General features: G+C 39.5%; 1 protein-coding gene across 1 annotated transcript in view; it reads right to left on the bottom strand.

Annotated features, from left to right (window-relative positions):
- Positions 1-13,733, bottom strand: part of cubn (cubilin (intrinsic factor-cobalamin receptor)) — a 49,192-nt gene extending 35,459 nt beyond the window's left edge. The window contains exons 1-18 of the mRNA XM_047599723.1: positions 13,512-13,733; positions 13,305-13,434; positions 10,405-10,500; positions 10,077-10,115; positions 9,886-9,987; positions 9,202-9,305; positions 7,819-7,945; positions 7,306-7,474; positions 6,914-7,045; positions 6,318-6,413; positions 5,952-6,076; positions 4,746-4,938; positions 4,513-4,631; positions 3,591-3,825; positions 2,773-2,954; positions 2,423-2,585; positions 835-1,025; positions 204-360 (exon numbers count right to left, since the gene is read on the bottom strand). Of these exons, the coding sequence (XP_047455679.1) occupies positions 204-360; positions 835-1,025; positions 2,423-2,585; positions 2,773-2,954; positions 3,591-3,825; positions 4,513-4,631; positions 4,746-4,938; positions 5,952-6,076; positions 6,318-6,413; positions 6,914-7,045; positions 7,306-7,474; positions 7,819-7,945; positions 9,202-9,305; positions 9,886-9,987; positions 10,077-10,115; positions 10,405-10,500; positions 13,305-13,434; positions 13,512-13,636 (2,485 nt within the window). The 5' untranslated portion in view covers positions 13,637-13,733. The remainder of the gene's footprint in view (positions 1-203; positions 361-834; positions 1,026-2,422; positions 2,586-2,772; positions 2,955-3,590; positions 3,826-4,512; positions 4,632-4,745; positions 4,939-5,951; positions 6,077-6,317; positions 6,414-6,913; positions 7,046-7,305; positions 7,475-7,818; positions 7,946-9,201; positions 9,306-9,885; positions 9,988-10,076; positions 10,116-10,404; positions 10,501-13,304; positions 13,435-13,511) is intronic.
- Between the last annotated feature and the right edge of the window lie 4,166 nt (positions 13,734-17,899).

The following is a 17,899-nucleotide window of genomic DNA, read 5'->3' as shown; positions in this document are numbered from 1 at the left end:
CATGCTCTCAAGAGTTACTTTGTCAATCTATGACCTATGATGTGGTACTCTACTTTTTTTTTGCTAGTTTTCAAAAACCACTGTGACATTATCCACCATTATCCATCCAAGACACAAAGTAATGAAAGCATACGGCTCGACTCGATCATTAGGTTCTTTCACCAAATTAATGCAACATATAAACGCATGATATGTGCTCTTACCGACAGTGTAGACGGCCCTGAAACCGCCTCGAGCCACTGAGTTGTCAGACTTGAAGCGTATCCACAGACGGTTGGAGGACGAGAGGATAGGAGCTGGAAGGGTGGTCCCACAGTACTTTCCTATGAGTGGATCCGTCTCTGTTCTCCCATCACGAACCTAGAAGAGGAAGAGGAGTGTTAATTAATTACGCCAAAAAAATATCACAATCTGAAGCCAAGCACTGACACTCAGGTCAGACCTGGAGCTACAGTACATGTTCCCAAACGATGAGTTTCACCAAACAGTCTTTAGAGAACGGCTTCAGTTCTGAGATGACGGTGAGTTTCCTGACAAGAACTGTTTGCTTCTATTAGATTAAGGTCAGGACTTTAACTCGCTCACTTTTTTCCTGAACTTATTTAAAAATTCTTTTGTTGAACGACTTGTGCGTTTACTGCATGACCCAGTTTCTCTTCAGATTCATCTCATGGACAGAATTCATTGTTGTTGGTCCATCAATGATGGAAAACCATCTCCAAACAGGAACATTACCATCCCCACATTTCATGACTGAGTCTCATCCATCTAAAAAATAAACTATTCAAGCAAATTCTAACAGTATAACCTGATCATCCAGTTTGTTGGTCCTACCTCCACGTAGTCAAAACTGCAGCTGCCGTGATTCTCCAGGTTCATGTCAGTGAAGTTGAGGGACACTTTCTCACCCTCTGGCAACCTGATCAAATAGATGCACTGGCGGTTGTGGGCGTAGCTGTTGGGCCAGTTGGGGGAAATGAGGACGCCCTCACTCTCAGTGTACGTCCCACCACAACCAGGGTCGCCTACGACAAAACACACGCTAGGTCAAAGAGTTTCCATGTCTGTGATAAAGCAAGTCATGTGATGGAAATCAAATGTTTGCTGTATTCATGTGTTGTTCTTTCCATTAACAAATCACAGAAAGTAACAAATATTTAAAGGAAGGTGAAAACTTTATATTAAATAGTTTCTTCTATATCTGCACCGGCTACTGAATATAAGACGCCATTTTTTGGGAAAAAAAGAATGTTTCTGAGACAAAATCTTTCTTTATGTCAATCTCTTGAAAGCCGTCTGTTCTTTTTGTGCTCACCATTTGTGCACGTGGGACATTCTGTGACACCGTATTTTTTGCACCGCTGGGCAGTTGTTTGACTCTTCAGCTTTAATTAGCATTATCTAGAAGTTGACATCATAACTTCTTCTCTGTTGTTTGCTAACTTGGGAAGCTTTTGAAGCATTTTGTTCCCAAAAAATTTATTCACGTCCCTCTTCCATATTTCCATCGGCCATGAGCTATTTTTTGCACAGAACTAGTTTTACTTGGACACATCAAGTAATTTGTAATAATCGTGGAGGTGATCTTAATCCTGTGCAAATTGGCCATGTCCTTGATTTGTAAAGTAAAAATAACACTGCAAATTACTTGTCATAATTCTTGTAACATAGAGGTCCTCTCATCCGGTGCGAATTATGATTTATTTACTTTTCCAAGATTTTTTGTTAGATTTGTGGCTTTTGAGGCATGAAGGATGCACTATAGTTGAAATTTTGTTGAGATATTGTTGAACTATTCACCCATTTAGACAAATGAAACCATTAAATCAACCATTAATGTGTTCATGGGCAAAGGTGGAGTTGATTTAAATTCTGCCAGGTCATTGGTAATCTAGTCCCTGCGATAAAGAGTATCAAAAATATCTTTTTATTATCCGTTATACGCTGCAAAGTAATTAAAACCACTTCTGACATGCAGAAGAGTGAGACGCAGTAATAGCTCAATCACAGGACGTCCCAGATAAAACTAGACCAGTGCGAATGTTGTCTAAAGGAAAAAAAAAAACTAAATCCTGTGAATGATCGGTTTGGCCTATTTCTCCAGGATGCCTGGAAATTTCAATATCTGTTAATTATTTACACTTTATCTCATGTTATAAAAGTGGAATAAACTTCTGGGAGAGGCGCAAGAAATATTACCGTGATGGCCCCATATTGGCTGTAAAGTGCATCGTCTCAGCTTTCAGAAACCTTAACCCTAACTCCAACCCTAACCCTGCTAGCTTAATAAATTTTAATTGAATTTATTCTGTCCTCCTTCTCGTACACTATTTCCATGGATGGACCAACCATCTGTTCTATATATATTTTGCACTGTGTCATTGCACATTTATTCCCATACATGGCATAATCTGTTTCTTACTTGGTGATGTTGTGTAGGTAATGTGGAAGCCTCTGTCAGTAACGGTGGCGTCTGAGTGGAAGTGGATCCACGCAGCTGGGCCGGTGGTCCGCAAGGGTGGTGGTGAGGCAGTACTGCAGTATTTCCCCAGAACCGGGTCTTCATCTAGCAGTCCATCCCGGATCTGCAACATTTGACCACGTAAGATAATAGAAGCTATTGCATGGAGATTATGACAATGTCTCAAGTAGTTAGGGTTCAACTCTCAGCCTTCAAGACACGTTTTTAGTGAACTCACATGATCAAAAAGAACTTTTTACTTATTTCTTTTAGTTGCAACAAGCAATACTGGGATAAATGGCATTACCCACCTCCAGGTAGTCAAAGTTGCAGTCACTGTGATGTTCCAAGCTGAGAGTCCCAAATGCAAAGGTAATGAGCAGGCCAGGTGGCACCGAGACCGTCCAGTAGCAGTCCCGGTTTAATGGGTAGTTTCCAGGGTAACCAGGTGAGTTAATGCTGCCATAGGGGGCAGTTAGTTCGTCACCACACACTGGGAGAGAAATTTAAAAAAAAAGAAAAAAAATGGATTAATGTTCCCAATTTTGTCCTACAAAATTAACCACATCTCCTTAAAATAAATGCAGCTCCTTAAATGCAGTATAAATGAAGAAATATTCATCTTGTAACAACTAGTTTTGTCTACAGCGTTATTCAGATGTTCTTTATAGATATGGTCTCGCAATTGGTTGTGTTATGTTAATTCTGCATGGTGCTACTCCAGAAACAAATGTGATGCATTGCAATGCATGTTCTTATTACACCAAGTCTATCTAACACAGACAGTTTTGTTGAAGTGGTCTACGGGGAACGTTATTGAAAACATGTTGCATCTGACCACAGTTTGGAAAGACCCAATAAATGGCCGAATGAGAGAATAAATATATGGATCTAAATAAATGTGCAGACGTTTCTCAAAACATGTCTTAATTGTGTTGTTATGGGTCAGTATGTTTAGACTAATTGCAAATTTTATGACATGAATCTTGCATTTGCGACACAAAGAGATGCAGAAAGTAAAGGGGTTTGAATTAATTTCCCATGTAGGTACATTAAGTGGACATGGGGCATCTAGTTTTAAGACTTCGAATTAGTCATTGGGGAAAACCAAAACAGATGAAACACCTACCCGGGTCCTGAGACTGCCAAACAACCGTGAAACCGTTTCCATTGACAGAATGGTCAGAGCGAAACCAGAAATAAAGTGAATTATGGGTGCTGTAGAGATCCGCGGGGTTATTTTGGCCGCAGTATTTGCCGATCATGTAAGAAGAGGCGCTGTCGCCGTCGTGAATCTGAAGGAAGTCAAAGTTGCAGTTGGCGCTGTCCTCCAGATGAAAGAAAGGGAAGGTGATGTGCAGGATCTGGAGAAGAGAGCAAATACAAAATGAAGGATACATATGATAACAAATCAGATTCATTAATGCTACTGATGTCAGTTCTCCTTTCCAGGAGTCTAAAAAGGGAACTGAATCTTGGGAGCATGAACCTGCTGCCTGATTTTAAAGTTCTTATAACCTCAATGATAAATACATCGGTTGGTGCTCGTCGTTGTCTGTAGTACTGGAGTCATATTACTTTTAATGTATTTGTTGTGTTCTGTCTCTAACTTTTTATAGCGCTGCTGTTTTGGCCAGGTTTCCCTTCAAAATGAGTTCATTGATCTCAATGGGACTAACCTGGTTAAATATTAAATAAATAAACAAATAAACAGGAACCAGGTGGATGAGGAGCCTATAAGCTTCCTGAAACGTTCCCTCATCCCAAGTCTCAATCCCTCAGTTCCTCTGCACATTCCTCCCCCTCCATCCATCCCCTTAAGCCCTTCTCATCCCTCCATCCATTCCCCTCACATCCTGTCTATGCATCAATAAAGGCGTGAATAAGTATTAAACCAGACCTAAAAAAAAGTCTTCTTGTTATCTTCTAACCAAGAGCATAAGACTCCACTGACTGCACCTAAACATAGTCAGATGTGGTATTTGCAAATGAGACAACCTCTACTATGTGCTACCTAGTAACTATAGCTTGCAACAGAGAAAGAAACTGACCTTATTTGGGGTCGCTCGAATCACCCATGCACAGCTGACCTGGTGTTCGTATTCATCGTGACCTGGGGTGTTGGGATAACTGAAGGAACCGGCGGGGCCTGACAGATACCCCCCACACTCTGCAACACACGGTGATACATTAGCACTCGATGCCGTTAGCCTTGTTAAATATACTAACAATTAAATAGTCATCAAATAGATTACAGGTCCTTGTTGCCTTGTCTTGCCAGTACCTTGCTGTGGGGTCTGGCAGACGTTGCCGGTCCACTGGGCCGTGCAAGTACATGTGAATCCATTGACGTTGTCAGTGCAGGTTCCTCCATTTTGACAGGGGTTGCTTGAGCATTCGTTGATATTCTGGTCACAGTTGGCCCCTTCCCAGCCAGAGTTACAGTTGCAGATGTAACCAGGAGATGAGGTGGTGCCCTGCGATAATAGTCGTGCACTAGTCAGACATTCATGAAGTTGTTGAGTCTGTGTTTTCTGTCCTCATGGATGCTTCCACACCTAGTTCATTAATACAAAACCATAAGCATCTCCTCTCCAGGGTGGTTTGTTTTGGCTGGTGTGAGCACAACAATAAAATGTTTTTATTTGTTTGTTTTTTTGCCTAGCAAGAGCCGCATATTAGAAGAGTCAGGCTGACAGTTAGTGCGTTTACATGCACAGCGTTATTATGCTATGCTTGAAATTAGACTTTTTGAATGAGGTCCTTGTCCCAGTTTGCATGCAACGGGAACTAGGTGGCGATATGTGTGTTTTCAGCAGGGGTTTAATATGGCCCCCTTTCCGTTTGACCTACTATATCATATAATAAACAAGAGTCGTTCAAGCAGCAGACTAGCGAACAACGCCAAGATGGATAACAGTTCAGCTTTTATAATGTCGTATGTAATGCGCGTGCTACTTATCTGGTGCAGATAAGATGGCACGATCCCTTAGGTGGTTCTTATACTGACTCTGTTTACCTTCTTCTACTGCAACCGGCTTTCTTGGATGTTTTTGTTCTGGGGCCATACTCCAGTGGAGCATGCGTACACCCGTTGGCTAGTTTAACTCTGATTAAGCGTACACACACATTTCCAATCGCATTATCTGGGTGTCTTAATCAGATAAGGAGAACTCCAATTTTAGTCTGAGTAACGTGTTTACATGCACTGAAGTTGTCCAGTTAAAGTCAGATTAAGGCAATAATAAAATAAAAAAACGCAATAATAAAATAATAAAACCTACTGACGTGTTTGAGGTGTTGACGTGGGCTACGGCCGACAGTAGCTCATATTCTAGCTCTAGTGTCTTCTTTTTTTTTTTAACAATATGTATTCAGGTCAATAACATAGATTTAATTGTTGTGAAGCATACTTTCTACTGTATATTTATGCTTGACACCATCAACTAGTCGACTTTAAAAAATCTGAAGTCATCCAACCCCTACTCACCACACACTGTCCATGGACACAGGGGTTGTTGGTCTGACAGATGTTGCTGATTTGGGTACAACCAGCTGGTCCATAACCATTGCCTTGGTAGCCCTCTGGGCAGGTGCACACGGGGAGACTTGATTCTGGTTGAAAAAAAGAGTACATGGTCATTTCTCATGTTGTATGTTATGTCAAAATAAAGTTGCACTTAATTAAGTTTAGCAGATTTTTTATTGATAAGAAAGATAAATGTATGTAAGTGTGTACCACCAATACCTTCAGTCAGTTTAACTGGAAACAATATTAATTACGCGCTTGGTAAAGACAAACCTTTAACTGGTTAAGAGAGACCTGCAGTAATATCATGCATAATGTTAGTTTTACCTGGCCTGGACGAGCAAGTAGCTAATGGGTAACAGCCTCCGTTGTTGGTAGCGCAGATGTTGGTTTGTGTGCATGTTCTCCCATCACCCTCGTAACCTGCAACAAATACAAAAGTCTGTGAATTTGGACTCTTCAAGGTTTAGCCTTTTGCAACACTTAAAGAGCCACCTACTAACTAATGAGCAGTACAATATACAATACAATACAATATTGCATTGTATTCCAACAGTTTTAGCATTTAGTTTGGCAACATGTTGCACAATTATCCAAACTCTTCAACTGGCCCTAGTCTGGATAAATAATTTCTGTCAGAAGACAGAGCCAGAGAACAGAAGTTTTATGCAACTTAAAAGTTGCTTTCACCACATGGTCATGATGGTTATATACCAGCCAGTGGATGAGGTGTAAACCATTCATATATGATGTGTGATCAAGCTGGGACCTGAACATGAACAATGCTAATAGCAGCTGGTCGTGAAACATTGATGCTTTCCTCTTGCATATTCATAACCTATACAGGTATTACTGTACATTCAGTCTCTGGCCATCGTGCAGAAAGTACTGAACTATAGGTATATTTTTAACTACCCTCATACCTGGGGGACATGATCCACAGTGGAAGGAACCCATGGTATTCAGACACTGCACCACTGGAGTGGTGGAGCAGCCACCATTATTGGTCAAACATTCATCCACATCCTGACAGCTGTAGCCATTGCCTTGCCAACCTGAGGAATAATAGAAGAAATCATCTTATTTGTATTTTTCATGTGGAATCATGTGCATAGCCTAAAACAAGCGACTGCTAGTATGTGGAAGCAGGATCAATGCAACAGGATGAAAAACTTCTGCAAAATGTTTTATTTCAGTGCTTGTACTAAACACTAAACCCTGCATGACCCATTCTGTAAAGTGATGAGGCCTGGCTTTCTTGTACCAATGTCACAAAAATAAATAACCAAGTGTGAGTTGTGATAGCACATTTTACCTGCGGGACAAGATCCACAGTAGAAGGAACCCTCGGTGTTGTAGCAGGGAACAGGGGGGTTGGTGGAACAAGGTTTCTTCTGTAGGTTACACTCATTAACATCAGCAACACACGCTGCGTTCCCAGCCGGAGACTCCCAGCCGCTCTCACAAATGCACTTGTATTTTGGCTGTTGGAAAATAGTCATAGAGTGAGAACTTAACATGAGACAAACACATCACATCTACAGAAAAGAAAAATGTCTGGAGCCTGATGTACAATCAAACCAATGGTGCACTGGAAAGGGAACAATGACCGAAGGAAAATGGAAAAATCATGCAGAAAAAATGTATAAAAAAAATCCAGGTGCAGGTACTCAAGTGGGTTTGAAAAAGTAAAAGGCCTTTGATTTAATGGTCTGAAATCATTAAGAAGGCATGATTCTTCCATTTCCTTTCACATCATGTCTATATTGAAACTATTTGTCCACGTAGACGTCTTCTGAGCAGGCACTCAGGGTAGGTGACAAGTTACCTGTCCAGCTGTAACCCGATCTGCATCAATACATAAACCGTGTACACAGAGGTCCTGTCCTGCATTCCTGCAGTCATCGTAACGCACTGTGCAGAGAGTCCCAGACCATTCAGGAGAACATGTGCAGCTGCAAACAGAAAGACGTCAGAAAAATAACATAAGTATCATTGAGTTGTAGTACTTGCTGCACTGCCCTCATAAAAGCTATACCTGGTGTTTAAAGTCGTTTAAAGTAACTTCAGAATGAGCACATTAGACACCTATTCACCAACCAGTTATAACAATATGACTGGCTGTTGATAATCACTGGTAAAATAATTAATAACCCATCAGTGGGTAGGAAATATTAGGTAGCAAGTGAACATTATGCAATTAAAGCGGACGTATTAAAAGCAGGGAAAATGTGCAAACTCTCACCAAGAGTCAAACTGTGATGTTTACACCACTGGGTGAGATTATCTGGCTTATATGAGGTGTTCCTGGTCTACTTATCAAAAGTGATCCAAGGAACAAACAGCAGTAAATCGACAACAAGGTTAATGCTGGTTCTTATAGAACAAACACTGCATTGCAGTTTGTTTTGTGTATGGAGTCGAGGTGTCCGTGCTGACCACTGACCACAGCTAGAAATGCATGTTTCTGACAGGTGAGCGTGGCCAGGTCAGGGCTGTGTTGGTCGGCTGCAATAACACCATATCCATCATTAATCATGTTCATATTCATGCTCTGGGGATGATTCTCTTCAGCAACAACTGGAGTCAGAGTGACAGGGATTATTAATAGATCCAACTACCAGTCAGTTTGGGAACATAACTTTCTGTCACCTCAAATAAAAACTATGCAGTAAAAAATAAATTTAAAAAATGCAGAGAAGGAAAAGATTGAAGTATATTTGATGAAACAAGACATTACTAAGAAAACAAAGGGAGCTGAGAGAAAACCTAAGAAGAAAAAGTATCTATGAAGCTTAACCAAAAACTAAAAGTTGTCACAACACAGTGATGTTTCGTCTTGTTCCCGTTTTTTGTGCAGAAGAACACAACCCCAACTCTGTGCAGCCCTTGGGTGGTTATAGTAGTTCACAGCATAGCAACACTAGACATATATGTGTGTGTGTGTGTGTGTGTGTGTGTGTGTGTGTGTGTGTGTCTGGTTTGTGGAAAGAAAACAAAATGAAACACAGTTATTTCTTTTTTTGTAGTCATGTTTTTACCTTTATCTTGTGGGAGAAGTGTCAGACCAATATGTTTCCAATCAGTCTCTTTGGTAAATATTGATCTAAAGTAACATGATTTAATTTGCCGTTATAAAATATATGCAATGTACAGCTAAACCCAACACCCAAACCTATTTAGCTCTTTGACTGAGCGGCTTAAAACTTACGAGAAAGATCCGGGGGTGTTGACACAGGTTGCTCCGTTTTGACAACCCAGCACTGATCCTGAAAAGACCTGACACTCATTCACGTCTGTTGCACAGTTCGTCCCCTGACACAAGCGCACACACACACACACAATGCAAGACAAAACAAAATGGGAGAAACACAGACATTTGGTTTAAAATACACCGAACATACACATGAAAAGAAGACAGCAGGTTTCTACAAGCTAATATTTGCCCATATTCCTGCCTAGTACATATCATTTAAATTCACTGTACTTCTGTTATTTCTGTAACAGACTCGTCATTACATAACCCTCCCCTATATTCCTCATCTTCACCACATCCTGGATGTCTCATCTCTCATTTTAATCTCACTTCTGCTTCTGATACAAACCATTAGACCATTATTCTGTCGTATCCACAATTGGTTGCAAATTTATTTATTTTTTTAAACATGTAGTATGAATATCTGCATATGGAAAGCATACTTTATTTTTTATACTTTTTATTTTAGTGAATATTTCAAATAAGTGGCAATCAACTCAAAAATCAAAAAGGAACAGAAAGCAGATGCACATCAGTAATTCTTGGTTTCTGGAGCTCTAACATGTGGATTCAATAGATATTTGGCATTTAAACGTATCTATAATAACTACGCCCACATATAAACAGAACTGAACTCACAGTCCAGGCGCTGGGACACACACAGTGATATGAGTTCAGCAGGTTGAGACATGTTCCTCCGTTGTGACAGGGATTACTGCTGCAAGACAAAGTCTGGACTGTCTGCAGGACAAAGAGAAGACAGAGTCACCACATGTGTGCTACAGCCTTCAGGTTGAGCTACGACAACAAGCAGCTCTTTCGCGTCTTACCGTTTCCAACGTAGATACTTTGCTCTCCAGCGTTGACACCTGGATAGTATGAATGTCACATGTGTTTATGATGCTTCCTATGAACTCAGGATTTGTAATGTCAAAGAGAGGTGTTGCATTGTATCACAAATAATTCACACAATACTGCTATTATCTGAAACAAAGCTAAAACGGAGGAAACTGGGCTTATTTGAGTTCTCTTGAAGACATTTCACCACACAACTAAGTGGCTTCAAAAAGTTTAACTGAATCAAATTTAAATCAAAACTTGATCGATTTTACTCACTACATCTTATTTTCCATCCAACAGGAACCAGATTTGTCCTACCTTTGTGTCCAGCTGGTTTAGCTTGTTGGTGACATCGGGGGGGACGCCTCCTCCATGTGACTTAATGTAGTCAATGTCATCTTTGTTGGTTATAACCTGAAACAAGCCATAGACTGTATAGTCAACACTCAAAGGTAAGAAAAAAATACAAAACAAAAAAGTTCTGCTTTAACATTTTAAAACAGAAATAAGCTAAACTGCGGTACATTTCAAGGTGGTGAAAATTAAAGTTCACGTGTTGCCTTTAAAACACAGTTTGAGGAAAACCTGTCTCACCTCAAAAAGCTAAGGTCTCACTAATGAGCATATATTGCTTCAGTTAAAACTTTGTATGTTACGTCCATCTAAAAAAATAACTTTGTTGTCAAATTTACTCACATTTCCAAATTAAAATAATTGTCACTATATTTATATCACTGTTTCTATCTAGATTTTCAAGTTCAAGTGTATCTAAAATTCAGACACATTCAGCTCACGACTTATTACCAACATTCTCTCTTATTTGTTTGTCTTTCATGCATTTTTTTAACACTTCATTCCAAACTCAACATTTAACCACATGACACAGTGCACCCTTACCCAGTAACCACCTATGTTTTGCAGATGTTCTGTACCTATTTTTTTTTGTTCCTGTTTGTGTGCAACAAAAAATGAACAGTTCATTTTTGCATGACACGAGGAACAAATTTATCTCTGCAATTCCCATAGTCCCGACATTAAAGTATTTCCTTATGCACATTTCCTCTTCTTGTACATTTCAATCATTCACCTGAAACAAAGCCCAAGTGAGATCAGTACGCTTTCATTTGTGCTTCTGATCCCTCTTTAAGTTTCAGCAATAATAGATTATTTGACATTTATCATCTAACCAATACTTACTTATTTATTTTGGATTTATTTTTCAAGTTAAATTTTTTTTTTTTCCACCAGGATGGACTAGAAAAATTTAAAAAGTAACCAGTGTGTATCTGTGCTACACATACTGAAACTTAAAATTAATTGATCTCTTCTCGATATCAACAGGGAGGTAAGACTGGCAGCATAGAACAAAGTTTAATACATTTGATCAAAAGATTGTGTTTGCATGTGACAGTAGCTTTAAAGCCTCACAATTCACAGACCTTGATGAACCTGACCCCTAATCTTTGGTCTTGCTGCGTCTGCTTCCTAATCTGTCAATTATTCACAGTCTTATATGGGTACTATATAAAAGTCAGTAGCATTTTATTGCTTTCTGGGTAAGTGTTGTTATAGGTATTTTGTTGCAGACTAAACGTTGAAACAACCAAGATTAACTTTATCTATAAAACCTACTGTGATTTTTTTTTCAATCTAAAAAAATAACTGTTGGACAAATATTTTGTCACGTACAAATTACTTGTCACTATACAATAAAAATTAATTGCATTGTTCTGGCAATTTTTTCTTTTTCGTTTTTGTGCCACTTCTACACACAGTTGCAAATAAATATTTGATGCATATTTTGTAAGCCTGTCCACTTTTTATGGTATTTTGTTTATGGTTTTGACCAAGAGAGTCAGAATCAACAAAGAATCTTAAAAAAGACACATTATATAAAGGTTATAAATGGATTTCCATTTGACTGATGACTGAAATAAGTATTTGATCCCCTACAAACCAGCAAGAATTCTAGTTTTGTGCCTCTGAGGGACACAAATTAGTTTTGCCACTTTTAGAAAAAAACTCCTAATGTCAGCTCGTTACTTGCAAAAGAAAATGTCTTCCATTCCAACCTCTCCACCACCATTGGCAAGACCAAACAGCTATCAAAGGACATCAAGGACAAGATTATTGACTTGCACATGCCTTGAATGAGCATCATGAAGAAGCTTGGTTTGTAGGAGACCGCTACTGGTACCATTGTTTGAAAATGGGACAAATACAAAATGACCATCAATTGCCCTCGATCTGGAGTTCTATACAAAATGTCACCGTGTGGGGCAAGGATGATCATGAGAAAAGTGGGGGAGATGGGACCCTAATTACCAACACAGCATTTCAGAAAAAGAACATCATAGCAACAGTAAAATCTGCTGGGGGGTGTGATGGTTTTGGGCAGTTTTGCTGCTCCAGGACCTGGAAGACTTGCTGTGATAAAGAACCATGAATTCTGCCGTCTACCAAAAAATCCTGAAGGAGAATGTCTGGCACAGCAATGATCACAACACTGCACTGTAATGGATTGAAATCCTGCAGTACAGACCCGTCTAAAGTCTTCCAATAAACATCTGAAATATTCAGAGAAAGACTGGTAGAAGGTGATGTGGTCATATGATGACCAAACTTGAGCTCGACTTATTTGGGGAAAGAGAATTCAATTCAATTTTATTTATATAGCGCCAATAACAACACAAACTGGTCTGCAACCTCCAGAGAAAGCCTGAGGGCGACAGTGGCAAGGAATAACTCCCAATTATCACTATGACTAAGGAAATATACAGAAGGTCTTTCCTTCATGCTGCTGTTCCACAATGAGCATTCGTAATATGTGCATATCATTATCTGTGCAATTCAGTACTTTTTGTATATATGCCAATACAATATATTTTTTTATTCTATTTTTATCTCATTATTTATCTTTTATAAGGTCCGTTGCAGGACAAACTTTGGGACTGTTTCTCTGCTAACTTTATTGAGGCTACAATAAACAGGTCCGTGTCCTGTAAAATCTTGGATGACAAACACCTTCCCTCAGTCAATACACTCCAGATGGGTCATGGATGGGTCTTCCACCATGGCAATAACCCAAAACGTACAGCCAAGCCATTAAAAGATTGTCACTGAGATGTTCGCTTGTATGAACATCTGGCTTGAACTCCACCTCAAGAATAAAATTTTAAGAATACGTACAACAGCAGTGGAAAAAAAACAAAGCTTACCTGACCCAGGAGTTGTGTGAGGTCCTCATTTCCCACTTTAACTTTGCCTGATGCTGAGGGCTCGAAGCGGATATCTTTATTCTCACCAGTCGTGAAGACGAGGTGACCACCATCTGACAGCATGCGAGGCCTGAAAAGTTAACAGAACGTCACAGTAAATGTGGAGCCCGTCATTAGACTCTCTGATCCCTTCAAACCCAGACTCACTGTCCATCACTGCTCTTGCTTTGCCGCTGCTCTTGCTCTGCATCCTGTGGTTCTCCCTCTAGAAGTCCCACCAGAAGCAAAATGACTGCGAAGAACTTCCATGACGGCCACGGTGTCCCAGCCATAGAAAAGAAATGTGTTGCTGAGACACTCCAAAACCGCTCTAATGGGGTTTTCACGTTCTACCACACTCTAATGCTGGTACTCCTGAGACTTTGACCAAAGCACATTCACTTTGGTTTTGTATTATGGTTGATTATGGCTTAACTGCAGTTTGTTACTGAGTAAGGATGCCACTCACATGACTGTAGGCGATCAGTAACCTGCTTCATGTGATTTGTGGCTGTATAGGTGCTCAGTGGATGTTAGGAGAGAATGAAGAACTGCAGATATATATTGTATTTAAAACATCTTTATGTAGTAGTGAACAAATGAAGGAGTCATCACGTATTTAGGGAGGATTTTATCCATTTTTATTAAATGCACAGTGGTGTTAAAAAGTGTTGGCCTCCTTCCTGCTTTCTCATTTTTTTTTGCATGTTTCAAAATCAGACTAATTAAAATAATAGTCAAAGATAGCAAGTAAATGCAAAATGCAGTTTTTAAATGAAGGGTTTTATTATTAAGGGAAAACAAAACCCAAACCTGCATGACCCTGTATAAAAACGTGATTGCCCCTAAACCTTATAACTGGTTTGGCCACCCTTAGCTGCAACAACTGCAATCAAGCATTTTTTACAACGCTGTGGAGGAATTTTGTTCCAGTCATCTTTGCAGAGTTCTTGTAATTCAGCCACATTAGAGGGTTTTCTAGCATGAACCTCCTTTTTAAGCTCATGCCACAGCATCTCAATAGGATTTAGGTTAGGACTTTACTAAGCCACTCCAAAGTCTTCATCTTGTTTTTCTTCAGCCATTTAGAGGTGGTCTCTCTGGTGAGTTCTGAATCATTGTCGTGCCAGATATTCTCCATCAGGATTTTTTTGGTAGACAGCAGAATTCAGCAGAATTATCATAGCAAGTCTTCCAGGTCCTGAAGCAGCAAAATAGCTCTAGACTACCACATCACCACCAGATTTTACTGTTTCTATGATGCTCTTTTCTGAAATGCTGTGTTGATGGTGTTGGTAATGCACTTAAAAATTGTTTCCCTACCAGTGCAAAAAAGGAAAGAAGAAGAATATTTATGTCGAAGGACGTCATTCACATCACGTGTCAAAAAAAAAAAGGCGCAATGGCAGAGGGACTGAAACAGTTGAAAGTGTGGCTTCACTTCACCAGAAGGGATTGTAGCAGTGCAACGTGCAATTTGTGCAGCACAGTAATTTCAAGCAATGGCAGCAACACCACCAACACGGCATTAAATACCAAGAGTGACATGTGTTTGACAATCTCTGGTCAACGTGTGCAGCTATCGCTAAGTCTCAGCAGAGCAGCGCTAGTGAGGATTCAGTCACCAATTTCCTGTTTGTTTTCTTACACAAGCTCTTATCTCTTATTTAGAAACTCAATAAAATTGTAGTTGTTTACACAAAACCATGAACGCCTACTTTTTCTAGATGATAAATTCACAGGAGAATTTAATAAGGGGATCGATAAAGAATCGAATCGATAAGCAGAATCGATATTGGCATTGCTATCAATAAAATTTTATCGATGCCCATCCCTAAATGGGCACACACTGTCCAAAAAGTTTAACTTTTGTCTCAACAATCCACACAGTATTTCCCTAGAAGTCTTGGGGATCATCAAGATGTTTTCTGGCTAAACTGAGACGAGGCTTTCTGTTCTTTTTGCTCAGCAGCTCAACTCTACCATGAGGCCATTTTAGCCCAGTCTCTTTTCTATGGGGGAGTCATGACCACTGACCTTAACTGAGACAAGTGAGGGCTGCAGTTCTTTGGATGCCGTTGTGGGAGATTTTGTGACCTTTTGGATGAGTCGACGCTGAACTCTTGAGGTCATTTTGGTCAGTCGGCCACTCCTAGGAGGGTTCACCACTGTTCCCTGTTTTCACTATTTGTGGATAATGACTCTCACTGTGGATCACTAGAGTCCCTAAGCTTTAGAAACGGCTTTATAACCCTTTGCAGACTGATAGATCACAATAAATTTCTTTCTTATTTGTTTCAGATTTTCTTTGCATCTTGGCAGGACGTCCAGCTTTTGAGGATCTTTTGGTCACTTTGTCAGGTAGGTCCTATTCAAGTGATTTCTTGACTGAGAACAGATGTGGCAGTTATCGGGCCTGGGTGTCGGTAGAGAAATTAAGCTCAGGCGTGATAAACTATATAAGTCATATATACTATATTTTAACAGGGGAGGCTTTTACACAAAGGGCAACAGAATTTTGTGTTTACTGGTGTTTCCTTGTCTTATATTTAGATTTGTTGGATGATCTGAAACATGCAAAAAAAATAAGAAATCAGGAAGGAGGCAAACATTCATGCATTGAACACTGCAAATTAACTAGACATTTGTGAAACTATTGTGTTAAAAAGTGTGCAAATGTCACACAAGGCTCCACCCAGGAGTGTAGTTAGTCTCAGTTGTTCTCCTTATGGTAAAAGTTACCAATACTAATTCTTTATAATAATATTTAAACTCACAATCAATAACACAGTAGCAAAGCGACACTGTTAAAGGTCTAATATGTGTTTCTGGGAGTGTGTGGATAATTTGTGTGGCTGGTCTGAGGAAAGGAGTGAAAACACCAGAGAGAACAGTCAAAGCTTACTGCCATGAGGAAGCACAATAATCCACTTTATCACACAGAGAACCAGGCCACTGGGTTTCAGACACAGCAGTTTGTTAGCTCTGCACGTGACAGCTTACGAGACTTCAGGAACATATTGACAGCAATAACTCTGCCCTGGTGTGATAAAAAAAAACACAGGCGACAAAAATATTCTGAGCAAGCTTCCACTGCAGCAGCACTTGGACCTGCAGCCCGTTAACGACACAATAAAAAAACACCAGGGCAGCACATTTTACCCCAACTCAACACATGTGTGATGGTATTATACTTTGACTCTGGTGCTGCAGGCCTTAATAAGAAGGGAAACCGCTGGCTCGTCACAGTTTTATCGATTTGTGACGGTCGGACAAAGGAGGGAACAAAACAAGATCACACTTCTGAGAATCACTCATGCAGCCCTTAATTACATGTCATCTAAAACAGGCAAACATCCAACAGGAAGGTGTGCACACTGCAACAGCTGTTTTTGTAATTGAGGAAGATTGAGCATTGTTATTTTTTTATTATCAAAACAAAACAGCCAGGTTCAAAAACAGTTTCTTCCCATAAGACTTCTCCACTTCCACCCGTGCTGTTGCCGTGCAATATTTTTTTCCCCCTGTAAATAGTACTGTGCAATATATTCATCCTAAAGTAAAGTAAAATAACAAAGCATGCAGTGCATTAAGAAGACAGAACAAAAATATGAAGGTTGAGATACGAGTGTGCAGGAGGAACCAAAAACCCTCAATTGGTTCAATAAAAGATAAACTGTTTGTTTCTTGAATGAACTGAACACTGGTACAGTTTCTGATGTGAGCTGATAAGGAGTTACAATAATGAGGACAACTGTATCTCACTGAAAATCATGAGAAAGTGGTCCTAAAGAAATTAGGATGGAGATCATTTGTAAATTACCTTTTTATTTATTTATTTTTTATTAATTACAAATATAAGAAACATCTTATGAAACGCTTTAACATTGTATTTTTTGTGTAAAAAACTTTTAAAAACATGTATTAATGGAATTTTTTTCTTCTTTTTTTTGCATTAGAAAATACAGATACAAAGTGAACATAAACATACAATATAAACTACAACTACAACTGTTATCCCAGTTTCAACCCAATGGAAAAAGTAAACACATAAATAAATAAAAATTAAAAAAAGAGAAAAGATTACAAAATTAAATGCATAGTGCAATGTCATTAAAATGTGCACAAACAACAGTAGTGCATACTTTTGCAATACACCCCATAACACAGGGGTGTCAAACTCATTTTAGTTCAGGGGCCACATTCAGTTAATATCTTCAGTGTCATTTTCGCAAATTCATCCCACGGGCCAGATTGGACCCTTTGGCCCCCGGTTTGACACCCCTGCAGACACATTTATGGCACAAAAAAACATCTATTATCAGTTATTCAAGTTAACATAGAACACCCTTATGGGATGAGTTAGGGGTAATTGCATGGTCCTGGGTGTGTATTTTCAAGAAGATTTAAGAAAAGGCGCCAGATAATAAGGGGTACTTCATGATATATTCTTCCAGTACATGTAAATGAACGTGGCATGTTTTAACTTTTATTTTATTTTTTCCCCCCCGTTTAATTTGATGCTCTACACTCCATTTCCAGTTGGTGGCGGTAAT

The sequence above is a fragment of the Mugil cephalus genome, chromosome 11 (assembly GCF_022458985.1).
Source record: "Mugil cephalus isolate CIBA_MC_2020 chromosome 11, CIBA_Mcephalus_1.1, whole genome shotgun sequence".
In the NCBI taxonomy this organism is placed as follows: Eukaryota; Metazoa; Chordata; class Actinopteri; order Mugiliformes; family Mugilidae; genus Mugil; species Mugil cephalus.
Note: the sequence above shows the minus strand (reverse complement) of the source record. Positions and strands in the feature narration are given on the sequence as shown.